The sequence below is a fragment of the Rana temporaria genome, chromosome 7, assembly GCF_905171775.1.
Source record: "Rana temporaria chromosome 7, aRanTem1.1, whole genome shotgun sequence".
Taxonomy (NCBI): Eukaryota; Metazoa; Chordata; class Amphibia; order Anura; family Ranidae; genus Rana; species Rana temporaria.
Genome location: NC_053495.1, coordinates 108,876,010 through 108,891,183, shown reverse-complemented (window position 1 = coordinate 108,891,183; position 15,174 = coordinate 108,876,010). Strand labels below are relative to the sequence as shown.

General features: G+C 40.0%; 1 protein-coding gene across 1 annotated transcript in view; it reads left to right on the top strand.

The window, feature by feature from the left end:
* The first annotated feature begins 331 nt into the window (after positions 1 to 331).
* KCNT2 (potassium sodium-activated channel subfamily T member 2) overlaps positions 332 to 15,174 on the top strand; it is a 1,265,156-nt gene continuing 1,250,313 nt past the window's right edge. Inside the window, exon 1 of the mRNA XM_040359820.1 lies at positions 332 to 641. Coding sequence (XP_040215754.1) covers positions 547 to 641 — 95 coding nt within the window. The 5' untranslated portion in view covers positions 332 to 546. The remainder of the gene's footprint in view (positions 642 to 15,174) is intronic.

Genomic DNA, 15,174 nt, shown 5'->3' with positions numbered 1-15,174 from the left:
AGTTTTTTTTCTGGAGAGCTTCCACTCATTTCAGCATCAGCAGACACACAGCAATTAATTTGTTAAAAAGAAAAATAAAGCAAATAAAGATCAAATCACTGAATGAAACCCATATGCGAAAATTATTATTGGTACAAACCCCAGACTAAAAATACTTTTTTTTTTAAATCACAGACAAGCAACTGACATAAAGGCAGGCTAAGCATTTTGATTCTGCTCTTTTTTCTTTTCTTGCTTTGAACATAGGATGCTATTATAATAGTTCTGAATAAGATGCTACAGGGAGTGTTCTATATGTGGTCCATTTCACATCTTACTGTGAGCTTCTTGAGTGACAAATGTGAGGAGCAGAGGCGTTTCTGTTCTGCACACTGAGGATGAGTCTGAATGTTGTATGTGTGTAGAGCTTACAATTCTGATCACTGTGTCTCTCTATAATGTAATGCTGCTAAGTGATCATCTATGCTCCCTGAAACCTGCAGTGTGCCAGCTTACAGCAGACTCCAGGGACATTCACTCTTGTGCTATACTCTATGAAGAAGCAGGATGGTGGATTTAGACAGTGAGGTCCCTGCACTACCTCCCAGATACAGATTTCGGGATTTAATTCTTGGGGATCAGGCATTGCAAAATGATGACAGGTAAAATATGATTTCTTTATAACTTGGATAATTCAAAAGAGTAAAAAAGATACAACATCTTGAATATTAGAAGAAATTTCTTTGAATCAGATGTTTTGAGGTGTAGATTTACCATCTCTCTTTGCACTGTGCCAATACTTGTCACAATACATACTTGTGTTTACTATACTGGCTTTCTGAGGATATCCCTTTCTTGTAGCTAGGTTGTTCAGATACAGATGCTTTCTGAAAATAACAGCTTTAAGTGCTTGTCAAAGTAGTACCACATTTGATTGTAAACAGTACTGGAGGCTTTGTATTACCAAGTCTCAAGAAACAAAAGGCACAGTTTAATTAAAACATGTTGTGCAAATGAGTAATCTTTTATAAACCTAACATACTGGTAAAGTGCGTGTCAAAGACTCTTTGTAGTAAAGAGAAGTTTAATTCAAAGAATCTTTGTGAAGAAATTAGAAAATATTTTCTACTTATGGAAACTGAAAAAGACAGCGATCTTTTGGATTACTATCAACATTTTGGCAAGGCATTTTATAAAACAGATTATAAAAGTCATTTTATAAAACACCGTTAACATTAGTTATGTTACTTTTATTATTTGGACAAATGATTGTGATGAATGGAAGATTTATTAAAGAGAGATTATTAAATGTTATCATCTAAAATATTCATTGGGTTGAATAAAAGTCAAATTTAGTTTGCTGATGCTCATTAAATGATCCATTGCAAAGTTTTAACTTTTCTAACTAGCATATCATATGCACTAGATTTTAGGTAAATTAGTCTTCAATGTGTATGAATCTCTGACAGTGTCACGGGGGATGTAAAAAATAAGGCGATTACCAGATTTTTTTCCTTAACGATATATGTACCTATATGGTGGTATCCATAACAAGGATCCAGTCTGATTTATTGGGGAACCATGTAAAATGGCAGAAGGGATTTGAATATAGGGGTAAATTGACAGAACTATTGAATCATATTTTTTGATGTTCCTGAATGTTTGTGTGCATATGTCTGTAATGTATAGAAAATGATATCATTTATGGCTGGTCATAGTTCTTGAATTGTAATATTTCACAGACTAAATAAACTACATACATATGGTACAGTGTTTTTTGGAGCTGATCACCTGTGAATAAATGTATGAATTCCAGGACTGTCAGATTCATGAATGTACAGATTCTTTCTTGAAATATGTACATATGTGTGATTATGTGAAGAGGGATGGATCTTTAAAACATGGTTATTCTACCTATAGTTTTTTTCTCTACTGACTTATAAAGAACAAATTATCTAGACTGGAGTGACTCTATACAGAACAAGTTATCTAGACTGGAGTGACTCTATACAGAACAAGTTATCTAGACTGGAGTGACTGTTAAGTGAAGGAATGCTTGGTGCCATTGGTGTGCGCAGCCTATTGCATTAGAGTGTGCACCCCCAGAGCACAAACACACATGCGTGTATAGCAGCAGAGCAGTGGACAGTGTCAGTAGAGCAAAGATTGGTGTCAGCAGGGCTGTTATGGGGCTTTGGTGAAATATCAAGGGACTAATGCATGTAGCCACTGACGTCAGCGGTGCATGCACTTTGAAGATCCGGGCTGAAGGTCCGGCGGATGCTGCCAGACCTTGTCAGAAAGAAGAATCCTGCGTTCATGAGCTGGAGTGACATCCTCGCGGCTCCGGCCACTCACAGCGACGAAGCTGGAAGACGCGACAAGGGGAAAAAGTCAGCTCCCTCGGCGATGACTAGGATCCGATGCTGACGCCTCAATCGAAGGTAAGTCTTTCATAATGAGCTAGTGTGCAGTGCATGCTAGCTCATTATACCCTTGCCATACAGTTTTTTTTGGGGGGGGGGAGGGTTTGTGCAGGTATACAACTGCTTTAAGAATGAAGACAGTAGAGATCAGTGCAGATAACTCACTGTGTTCATTCAGAAAAGGAATCGAGAGAGGGAGTTTGGGACTTTAAATGAGGCACAATAAATGTACCTCCATCCTGGGTTCAAGTACGTAAGAAAGGAATGTGGGACTTTAAATGAGGCAATTGGCTTGTGGAGGTAGAGTGGTTAGTAAACATTTATTTGTAACAATAGTATAAAACAGGTAAAAAAGTATTTTAATATATATACATACACATGCACACATGGCATAAACATAATGGATACATATATGTCAGCTTGGCAGCACATAAGAGATAGTAAATATTGATAAAATGTAATACTAAGATATCCCATTAGCAGGCATTGGTACACCATATGCAAAAGAGCTGCTGTAAGATAGATACACATACACATTAATGGTTACATACTACTCAATGAATTTTGAATGTATAAAAGATTTATATGGGCCAGTGAATAGGTAATGAGCCAGACTTGACTGAGCACCCCATGGAAACTTGACGCGTTTCATGGCTATATGCCATTCATCAGGAGTTGGGTATAGAAGTAAAAGGTCGGCTAGCATGGAGGAAGATGGGACCCCAAATGGTTGCCTGTTCCGGAACTGAGGCAAGGAACCCCACCCCAGCCAAGAAAACATCCACATAGCATACCTGATTGCCACAGCACATTCCACATGTGTGGGGATGATTACAAATATGGTGTTGTGTGTGTATGTATCCAGTGAATGTTACCTCCCTGGTGTCAAATACATAGAAAAGGAAAGACAGTTAATTAAATATTTACCAGCCCCTTCCCCATCCCTGAGAGGAGAGGAGGGAAGCTGGCAGCACTGCAGGGGGGAGACAGGAAGCAGGGGGAACTGGAACCGCATGGTATGATGAGGATGTGCCCATGCACACCTGGCACACCCTGTGCGCACGCCTATGCTTTGTGCTTTTGGGCTCACCCAGAGGAGCTGATAGCTGACCCCAAAGGCCTAAATGGCTTTTAAAAGTAATGAAACACATAGGGAAATATCTTTAAATTATCTTACTGGATCTTCTTATAAAACTATCTTCACTAACTACCCTGTTTGTTTAAGGGGAGCCTAGATTCAGGCAACTTTCTGCTGCTGCTGCTTTTTTCTGTCTAGATGACCACACATGTATTCTGCTGTCCGGGTTCACTTTGTCAGTTGATTCCACTATGTTGGTGTATTCCTAGGAGCACATTCCTGTTCTTACACCTTGCCCTCTAATGACATCTTCAATGTATTATATTAATCAGAAGCAGATGGGGGGATGAGAATAAGATTCTGAGAGTGTCAGCGTCACTCGAAGGATGGCGGTTGCCTATGCACTCTCCGCTAATAAAACCCATGTTTTTTTTACTTTTTTATTTACTTCATTAAATTGTACTAATGCATCTTTGATAGACAGCCAAACTTTAAATGTTGTTTACCACCAGAGCCAATCCTTTAGGGACGTTGAACCAAACTGTAACATTAAATAGAATATTGGAAATTGACTTGCCCACAAGGTCTAGATAATATGTTAAAATGATATACATTTATTGCTACAAAAAATAAAACATGTACACATACTGTACATACAGTAGTAATTCCACATAAAAGCATGTCCTGAACAGAACTGAATTAGTGGAAATATTATGCCGCGTACACACGATCATTTTTCAGCATGAAAAAAAAAGTTTTTCAGCATGTCCAAAAAACAAAGTTTTTCCAGCTTCATCATTAAAACGAAGTTGCCTACACACCATCGTTTTTAAAAAATTATCTAGCAAAGCGCGGTGACATAAAACACGTACGACGGCACTATAAAGGGGAAGTTCCATTCGCCTTTGGGCTGCTTTAGCTGATTCCGTGTTAGTAAAAGACGATTCGCGCTTTTCTGTCTGTTACAGCATGATGAATTTGCTTACTCCAACAGTAGTTTTACCAGATCGAGCGCTCCCGTCTCATAACTTGCTTCTGATCATGCGCAGTTTTTTTACTTAGTTTTAGCCCACACACGATCATTTTTTACAACCCGAAAAACGACATCGTTTAAAACGACATTAAAAAATGCAGCATGTTCGAATTTTTTTTTGTCGTTTTTCAGAACCTGAAAAATGATGTGTAGCCCACACACGATCATTTTAAATGACGTTTTTGAAAAACAACGTTTTTTTCATGCCGAAAAATGATTGTGTGTACGTGGCATAAGACTCCCTCCTGTTGTGAAAGACACTCATGATATCCCAAGCTGGAAATTTCTAATACCAATACCAATTCACTGGTTGCTGCAGGAGGATACAAAGACCAACAATTCTGTGTGTCAGAGGATCCACCAAAGAAAATTGGTGCCAAGATTGGGACCTCTCCGAGGGGCAAGTGTGGGAATATACAGAGGATAATACTGACTAAAACCATCAAGTGTGAACCATGTACTATTCTGATGCAAAAGGGGATGTACTAATCCAGGTAGAGGATCATAAGACCGTAACTGATATACCGGGTAGATGTTATTTTTAGTTGTCCCATACATTAAGTTAGGCTGGAAACACACAGTTGAGATCCCTAAAGTTGAATTGATGCAGGAATCTCACCCACTGTGTGTTTGTATAATGACAGCGGGGACCCCAACCCCCCAAGTAATGAACAAATGCTTGTTTTCCAGCAAGACCATTTGACAGAGGCATGTAGTTAGACCAGCTTCTGTTGAACAGACAGCAGTACACACAGACCAAAAGTCGGACAGTTTCTGCTGAACCCGACAACTTTTGATGGGTGTATACCCAGCCTTAGTATAAAGTTCAGATACAAGAGGTAGAATGAAATCAATCTGTTTTATCAGTCTGGAGTTCAGATTTTTGATTATACTTAATAGCATGCAGCATACAGCATACATGTATCAGGACAAATTACTATATATTCTCTATTGTGAGAAATTACTAGGCGCTAGAACTTTTGGCAAGAGAAAAAGCAATAAAATGTGCCCCACACTAGCAAAAATGGGGTACCCAAATTCTATTATCCAAGCTGTTTGCTGCTAGCCCAGTACTATAAGGCCTCATACACACGACCGAGGAACTCGTCGGGCGAGACACATCGTTTTCCTCAACGAGTTTCTTGTTAGGCTTGTCGAGGAACTTGACAGGCTTGCTTTGCGTACACACTCAAGACAAAATCTCCTCGTTCTCAAACGCGGTGAAGTACAACACATACAATGGCAGGGGAAGTTTGATTCCACTGGCACAACCCTTGGGGCTGCTTTTGCTAATCTCTTGTTACTGCGTGTTAAGTAAAAGTTTGGTCGGAGACGATTTGCACTTTTCAGTCTGTCACAGCGTGAAAAATGTGTTATCTCCATGACAAATGCTACTTTTACTCCCGTCTCATACTTTATTCTGAGCATGCAAGGGTTTCTTAGCATACACACGCTCAAGTTTCTTGTCGAAAACCAGCCCGATGAGGAACACAATGAGGAAATTGAGACTCCCATCAAGGAACTTGTTCTCTTTTTTCCTCGTCGAGTTCCTCAACAGTTTCCTCGATGAAATGCGTACGACCGGTTTCCTCTGCAAAAAAGTTCTCCCACCAAGTTTCTTGATAGATTCTGTCGAGTTTCTTGGTCGTGTGTACGAGGCTTTAGAAAAAGGTTGGAAAGGAGGCTCCCAAGAGCTTATATGCAGCTAAAAAAATTGTAAACTCATAAAGAATTTTTTTTTTTTTTATAAATCCATTTATTAATAAACTTCAAAAGTATCAAAAAATTATTGTACATAAAAGGATGAAGGAAAATGTATCCAATACATACAAGGACAACATTAAGATCTCTGGTGTACAGTTAATATATGATGTTCACATATATACACAGCTACCGTGTTTCTCCGAAAGTAAGACCTACCCCGAAAATAAGACCAACCCCGATTTTTGGGAAGGGCTGAAATATAAGCCGTATCCCGAAAATAAGCCCTAGTGTAGAGTGCTTGTGTGTATAGTGTATACACTACTCCGTTGCAGTAGTGTATAGTGTAGACTGTGTGTGTCAATTGTGCCAAGTACCTTCAGAATACAGCCGCTCTGCGATCAGCTGATCTCCTGCTTCTTTCCTCCTCTCCTCCCCGCTGTCAGCGGGGGATTTCACCCCCCCCCACAGTGCTTGGAGCAGGGAGGAGAGGTTCGGCAGGCTAAGGAAGTGGCGAACTGCACTCAGCTGATCTCCCCCTCTCCGAGATGTCAGCGGGGGATCTCGGCCCCCCTCCCCGTGCAGAGCTCTGGCAGGCAAAGCAAGTGATAAGCTGGGGATCTCGGGCCCCCCTTCCTCTACAGACCTCCAGCGTGTCACAGGCGATATAAGAAGGTATGTGGCACTACATCTTAGCATGCAGCAGTTTTTCATTGTGTGATTCCAACATTCTACAAGCACTTTTACATAGGGGATTCGTGACAGGCAGGTAGGGAGACACACAGCACATGGCATCATAAGACCTACCCCGAAAATAAACCCTACTGTGTCTTTTGTTGTCAAAATTAATATAAGACCCGGGCTTATTTTCGGGGAAACACAGTATATCTCACAATGACCGTATGTAGTTAACCATTTGGTTGCCACATGCGGTGCCCCACACTCATCTTGTTCTTGGCATGCTGAAAATTTAGTTGGTTCACGGTAACAATAAATCACAGGAAATTTGCCATTAATGGCTGGCAAATATCTGAAGAAGAATAATCACCGGACATGGAACATGCTGAAGGGAAGATGGCAGAGCAGCAAATGGAGACTGGACATAGAATTTGGAAGAGAGCACACTGAGCGGTAACTGTGTCATGCATGAGTATGCTGTGCACATATGCAGATCATAGCAAGATGTGTCATTTCAGTTTAACATGGTATTTCTTTGCCTGTAATAAAACAGTTTCGAACTATGGTAATTTGATAGAGCAACAGTGGGCTGTGCTCAATTTCAATAGCTAGTCAATTTTAGTGGAAATAAAATAAATCCTCTAAATGTAGTGAGGTATTCAAAGCAGTAAAGGGGACTATGAGGGGCTAACATTAGACAAATTCCATTATAAGGCAATGCATACATTATTCAGCTCTGAAGTAACAGCTACATTTTAATTACCCATTGGGAGTGCAGACACAAGGCTTACATGTTTTGATTGAAACCATCAACATATGACATGATATATTAATAAATATTCTTTGATATATTCCTCTTGAAGAAGTGGAATTTCCCATAAAAAGGCATTGCGAGATCTTGAGTCAAATTCACTTGATGTACATCTGTAAATGTGTATTTATTTCACAAGCAAAACAATGTCCTTGTTACCCTTTTTAAACAAATTATTTTGTATTTTGTAAATTTATTCTTGCTAGCTTTTTTAATGCTTATTTGGGATAAGGTATGTTCTCCAAGTTAGTGTTGGTTGTAATACTTATGGCTTATTTTTTTCCTTATGGTAACAGGAAGTCACATTCGTTTCCATCCTTATCAACCACTTGTTTAGCATATATTTCTGGGGTATATTTAACCATTCTTCCAATCTATCTTTTTGGGTGTGGTACATTTTAGGTGTATAGGGGAGTCACTTTCAACAACCTACACAACTCTTTGGTTACCTTTGACGTGAAAGGGTGTTATTGAGGGATACCAGTACAGCTGTAATGGCGAGTACACACGATCGGATTTTTGATCGAATACCGCTCAAGCTTGGCTTGCATACACACGGTCACACAAAAGTTCTCTGAACTTTCGACCGTCAAGAATGTGGTGATGTACCACACTACAACGAGCCGAAAAAATGAAGTTCAATGCTTCTGAGCATGCGTTAAATTGTTTCCGAGCATGTGTCGTAATTTTGCGCGTCGGAATTGCTACAGACGATCGGAATTTCCGATTGGAAATTCTCAAAATTCAAAATTCAAAATTCTCTCAAATTTTTGTTGGCGGAAATTCCGACAGGAAAAGTCAGATGGAGCCTACACACGGACGGAATTTCCGACCAAAAGCTCACATTGGACTTTTCTTGTCGGATATTCCGACCGTGTGTATGCGGCATTACATGGGTTTCAATGGCTTTGTTGCTATAACTTTAGAGCAGTGGTCCTCAGGGCTCACTTACAGGCCAGGTTTTATGTATTACCTTGGGGAGATGCAGACTATAATACTGCATTCACTGCTTAACAAATTATATCACCTGTGATGTATTTCCGTTATCTTGCAAACCTGGCCTGTTAGAGGGCCCTGAGGACAGGGTTGATGACCACTGCTTTAGAGGATGTGTTTCTGAGAAGGATTTTTTTTAGATATGGCATAGTCAAGGTCAACTTTGTGCTAGTGCTAACTGGCAGCTAGGGTATCAGCAAACTTCACAAATGTGGTTGGGTGCAATAATTTGATACTCAGGGCAAGGTTTACAATACTCCTCAACTGCTTTGTAAATACCAGGCCACAAAAACACTGCTTAATTTTTCTAACTCTAAATGACATTATAACCAGGATACCTTCTGCTTTTATCGCCTTTATATATTTACATGCATTTTCCAAATTGGTATTCTAAAACTAAGCAAACTCATAGTCTTCCATAATAACTGGTATATCTCTTATGCCTCGTACACACGATCAGTTTTCCCGATGGGAAAACCGGCCACGTGTATGCAAGCAAAAAAATTAGAACTTGTTCTCTTTTTTCCTGCCATGATTCTCTGTGTTTTTTTTGCTCTGCAGTTTTCCTATGGGAAACACTGCAGTGGAGCATACACACGGCCGGTTTTCCCGACCAAAGCTCTCATGGCAGTTTTCCTGTCGGAAAAAACGGCCATGTGGACACGGGGAAAGCAGGTCCTCGGTTTTCCCCTTGGTTTTCTCGGCGGACTTTTGACCACCGGGAAAACCGGTCGTGTGTACGAGGCATTAGTCATGCCACTAAGTCAATTTTCTCTGACTCCCTGACCATGACTGCTAGTAGTGAGATGTCCCACATAGGGGTGTCAACATCCACCTCAGGTTCAAGCAAACAAACAACATAATTTACTTCAGGAACTTTTTTAGGACATGGCCCAGTGATAACCCAGTATTGCACTGTGTATCAAGTTCTCAAACACATCCATAACAAGCTTTACACTTACAGTAGATATCTTCACTGAAAGCATTGCAGTAGGGTAGTCAGCAGCATTGTCAGTTTTAGAAGAGGGTAATTTTAGATGCACTAGCAGATTTAGATGGACTTGACTAACAAAATAAAGCTGTGCTTCTGCTTACACGTTTTAAACATTACGTTATAATGTTATAAACAACATTATAGAAACATTTTTTTTCCATTGGAATAATGGTTATACATAAATATGCAACATCAGACCATTGTAAGCACCCCTATCAGGGATAAATGGCTTGTCTCAACCCTCTAACTGCCACTTTTTCTGGACAGCTTAGTCCTTTTACTGGTGGGGGGGGGTAACGTTTCTTTTTATACACACTGAGGTTGATTTATTAAAACTGGAGAGTGCAAAATTGGTGCAGCTTCTGGGTTTTTGTCAAAGCTTAAAGTGGATGTAAACCTACTCTCATCCTTTCTCAGCTACTGCCATAGTGGTTATCTATAAGGATTCTCATGCCTCCTGCATGTATCCTTACCTGTCAAATTTCTCCCTCTGTCTGTCATGGGACCCGAAAAACTGCAGATTCTGTGGGTGGGTCTGTTGTCCAGGGCTCGGTGGGTGGAGTCGTGATGTCAGTAGACTCTCCGCTCACCTCTACACTCCCCTTGGCCAGGCATCAATATTTCTCACACTGAACTTCTACTGGTCTTGTGGATTATGCCCCATAATCACTAACATCCAGTCAAAATCAAGGAAAGTCACCACATAACTTCAGCATGCCCTATCATGCTGAGGTGTGGAGAAGCTAATCCTTGGGGAGCTAAAGAAGAAAGGAGGGGGGATCTGAAGTAAACAGAATGCCTCCATCACACTCGTGCATGAGATATTTAAATCACCTGTCACTCACAGCAAGGGGGAGAAACAGACATCTATTTCTCTGTCTGACTGTTTTTATGTCACTGAAAAAAGATAAGAGGACTGCTCAGAGCTTGACAGATGACATGAAATCCTATACTGTACAAGGTGCAAGCCTTAATTAAAAATAAAAAAAATTGGGGTTTACATCCACTTTAATTGAACAAGCTGAAATTAGAAACTAATCGGCTGCCATGCTCAGCTTCACCAGATCTTGCACGCTGCAATTTTAGTAAATCTACCCCACAGTGTATATTTCACAGGTCAACTGTCAGTTTTCTAAAGAAAGCAATCATACAACCATACAACCCCCAATTGCATTTCTGACTCACTTCTGATTTTAGGATGCGCATGGTGGGGTAAGGTGACCAATCACTGATCTCTCCTAGCTGCAAAGAACCTGTTAGCGAGCGACATGTGTAACGTCACTTATGGTTTCAGTTGTCACTTTCTCTGGCCGCTGTGGCCGTAGAAGAAGCTAATGGAGCAAAATCTGCATTTCATTTGCTTCAATGGTGGGCAGATGAGATATCAGAGGTCTTATGAGCCCCTGAACCCATTTGAAAAGTTGCCCTCTACTGCAGTTTTGGTGACAACTCAAAATGTTGAATTTCCCATGAATTTCTATCTCAGTGACAAAGGTCTCAAGCACATATAAAGAGTTTTAATATATACAGCGGGGACACAGATGGCAATAAATACCTAATGGATGTACTAACCCTTCCTTAGGGCCCTTTCACACGGGGCTGTCCGTGTGTGGTCTCTGCTTTGCTCAGCAGGGATCGCTCCGTTGATCCCCGCTGAGCAGGCAGATGACAGACTGTAGAGTCCGTTGTCATTCGATCCGATCCACCAGACGGATGGAAAAGTAGGGTTTTTGCTCCGTCACACTTTGGCGGATCTAAACGGACCTAAACGGTTTGCCCGTGTGAAAGGGCCCTTACACTACCTAAAACAAAGAAACAAAAAATGATTTTCTATATACATACACTTTAATGATACAAGCAACAAAAAGCTTTTCATAAAGTGCTTTAGCCATATATATCAGCCAGTATGACTTTTTTTCTGTTTGTAGTATAGTGTTGTGCAGAGTGTTGTGCGAAATTATTGTTCAAAAACTTGCATTCAAGTTATCCATTTAAAGTAATCAAGCTTACCATGTTTTTTTTCAGATAAAATAATTTGTCCAAACTTATTTTAAATGAACATTTAGTGTGTTTCTCTTACAGTATTTTTAATTAGAAAGTTAAGGCAAATTAACCGAGTCAATCAAAATGTGCATATCTTAGAATCATTAACAGTTTTAGCATTTAAAGCAGAACTAAAGTTTCTCAATCAATATCATCTAGTTTTTTTTTATTCTTATGCTGCTAGCATTAGTACATAGATAATATTGTATATTATATTTACTTGTTTTAAACTGCTTTCTTACCTAGGTCAAAATGATGTCATACATTCCAGGAGTCTTCATGGACATTTATTCTTTTATCTGGAGGAGGTGCTTTCTCAGCTACAGTGCCTTGAAAAAAATGTCATACCCCTTGAAATTTTCCTCATTTTGTCATGTTACAACTAAAAACATAAATGTATTTTATTGTGATTGTATGTGATAGACCAACACAGATGGGCACATAATTGTAAAGTGTAAGGAGAATTATAAATGTTTTTCATTTTTTTTTTACAAATAAATATGTGAAAAGTGTGGCGTGTGTTTGTATTCAGCAACCTGGGTCAATACTTTGTAGAACCATCTTTCACTGAAATAGCTCAAGTTCTGGCAGATTGGATAAAGAGCATCTGTGAACAGCAATTTTCAAGTCTTGCCATATTCTCAATTGGATTTAGGTCTGGATGTTGACTTGGCCATTCTATTATATGAATATGCTTTGATCTAAACCATTCCATTGTAGCTCTAACTGTATGTTTAGGGTCATTTTCCTGTCTTTTGCAGACTCAAACTATTTATTCTTCTAAGATTGCTCTGTATTTGGCTCCATTCACCTTCCCATCAACTCTGACCAGCTCCCTGTCCCTGCTGAAGATATTGCATCCCCGGAACATGATGCTGCCACCACCATGTTTCACAGTGGGGATGGTGTGTTCAGGGTGATGTGCAGAGTTAGTTTTCCGCCACACATAGCGTTTTGCTTTTAGGCCAAAAAGTTCAATTTTGGTCTCATCTGACTAGAGCTCCTTCTTCCACATGTTTGCTGTGTCCCCCACATGGCCTCTTGCAAACTGCAAACAGGACTTCTTATGATTTTCCTTCAACAATGTCTTTCTTCTTGCCATGATTCCATACAGGCCAGATTTGTGGAGTGCACGACTAATAGTTGTGCTGTTGACGGATTCTCCCACCTGAGCTGTGGATCTCTGCAGCTTCTCCAGAGTTACCATGGGCCTCTTGGCTGATTCTATGATGAATATTCTCCTTGCCCAGCCTGTCAGTTTAGGTGGATGGCCATGTCTTGGTAGGTTTGCAGTTGTGCCATTCTCTTTCCATTTTTGGATGATGGATTGAACAAAGCTCTGTGAGATGTTTAAAGCTTGGGATATTTTTTTTTTAAACTAGCCCTGTCTAAACTTCTCCAGAACTTTATCTCTGGCCTGTTTGGTGTGTTCCTTGGCTTTTGTGATGCTGTTTGTTCACTAAGGTTCTCTAACAAACCTCTGCTGGCTTCACAGAACAGCTGCATTTATACTGAGGTTAAATTACTCACATGTGGACTCTATTTACTAATTAGGTGACTTCTGAAGGCAATTGACTCCACTAGATTTTAGTTTGGTATTAGAGTAAAGGGGCTGAATACAAATGCACGCCACACTTTTCACATGTTAATTTGTAAAAAAGATTGAAAACCATTTTTCATTTTCCTTCCACTTCACAATTATGTGCCACTTTGTGTTGGTCAATCACAGAAAATCCCAATACAATACATTTATGTTTTTGGTTGTAACATGACAAAATGTGATTTTTTTAAAAAAAAGGTATTAATACTTTCTCAAAGCACTGTAAGCAGACCCTCCTGCCTGCATGCCTGAGCTAAGGGCAGGTGGATACCATTAAGTAAATGCTACATTAATCATCTGCCCTTACTCAAGTTGGCAATGGCTGGCAATGCCAGGGGGTGTTTTTCAAAGTAATTTCTCTACAAAATAAAGCATGAAGACATGCATAGATGGGCATATTTTCGTTGATTATTAAAAATGAATTAAATAGCATTTTCAGTTTGTGGTGCTTAGATACAGCTACTTTTTTTTTGTCATTGTGATCTGACTTTGTGTTAGAGGGTGACTACATTCATTATCCATGGTCCCGCTGTATGTAGGAATACAGACACCCTCTCTTGCTTGCTCTTAAGATGGGCTGAGGACAATGGGACTTGTAGTAAATATATGACTGCAACTTTTTTTTTGCATGTTGTTAGAGGATTTGTTATTCACTTCAGGTGATAATTATATGTTTTTCCAAAAACTGTTTAAATACGAAAAAGGGTATCAAATTGATAACCCTGAAGTATCAGAGAAAAAAAAAAAACATTGTCAGTACAACTCTCTAATACATTCATATTTCCTTTCTTCACAAATACTGGCAATACAAAAAAATGCCTGTTGATCCTGACAGGAATACAGTCAACTTCCTGAAGTAAGTTGACAATACTGCACTACATTTCTTAAAACAGCCCTGTCATGAATGTATATTCTACCCAAATTCAGACCTTGTAAATATGTATACTTACCTTTACTACTGACTGAACACTTCTCCCATCCTGCAATGTTTTGGCAGTATTGATCACATCATTGCCACATGACATTTACTTGTGTCTCCTGCTGACCTCCATATTACTGCTACCTCCTGTAACAACATGGCGCTTGGCAGGAGGAACTAGTAAGAGTTGTGAGGGACCAAGGATATTTACATTGCAAAAAGTGTCAGTTTCCCAGAGGGCCATTTTTCAGAAATGGAGCTGGGCAGCAGGAAATGTAAATATATACACTCCTTTTTTACAGGGTATAAGTTTAGACAGACTTTTAGCTAGATTCAGGTAGAGTTAGGTCGGCATATCAGTAGATACGCCGACCTAACTCAGAATCTGCGCCGACCTATGTTTAAGTGTATTCTCAAACAGAGATACGCTTAAACATATCTAAGATTTGACGGCTTGCGCCGTCCTATCTTAGGTTGCAATATTTAGGCTGGCCGCTAGGTGGCGCTTCCAATGCGGTCGGCGTAGAATATGTAAATCAGTAGATACGCCTATTCGCGAACGTACGCCCGGCTGCCGCAGTACATTTACGCCGTTTACGTAAAGCATTAGCAGGCCTAAAGGTATTCCATCAAATAGTTGGAATAGTAATGTTAAAGTATGGGCGCCGTTCCCACTTCGAAATTCGAAATTTTTACATTGTTTGCGTAAGTCGTCCGCGAATAGGGATTTACGTAGTTTACGTCCACATCAAAATCAATAGGCCCGTGCGGCGTACTTAGCCGCAATGCACACTGGGAAATGTAGGCGCCCGGAGCATGCGCAGTTCAAAAAAAAATCTTAGGTTGCAATATTTAGGCTGGCCGCTAGGTGGCGCTTCCAATGCGGTCGGCGTAGAATATGTAAATCAGTAGATAC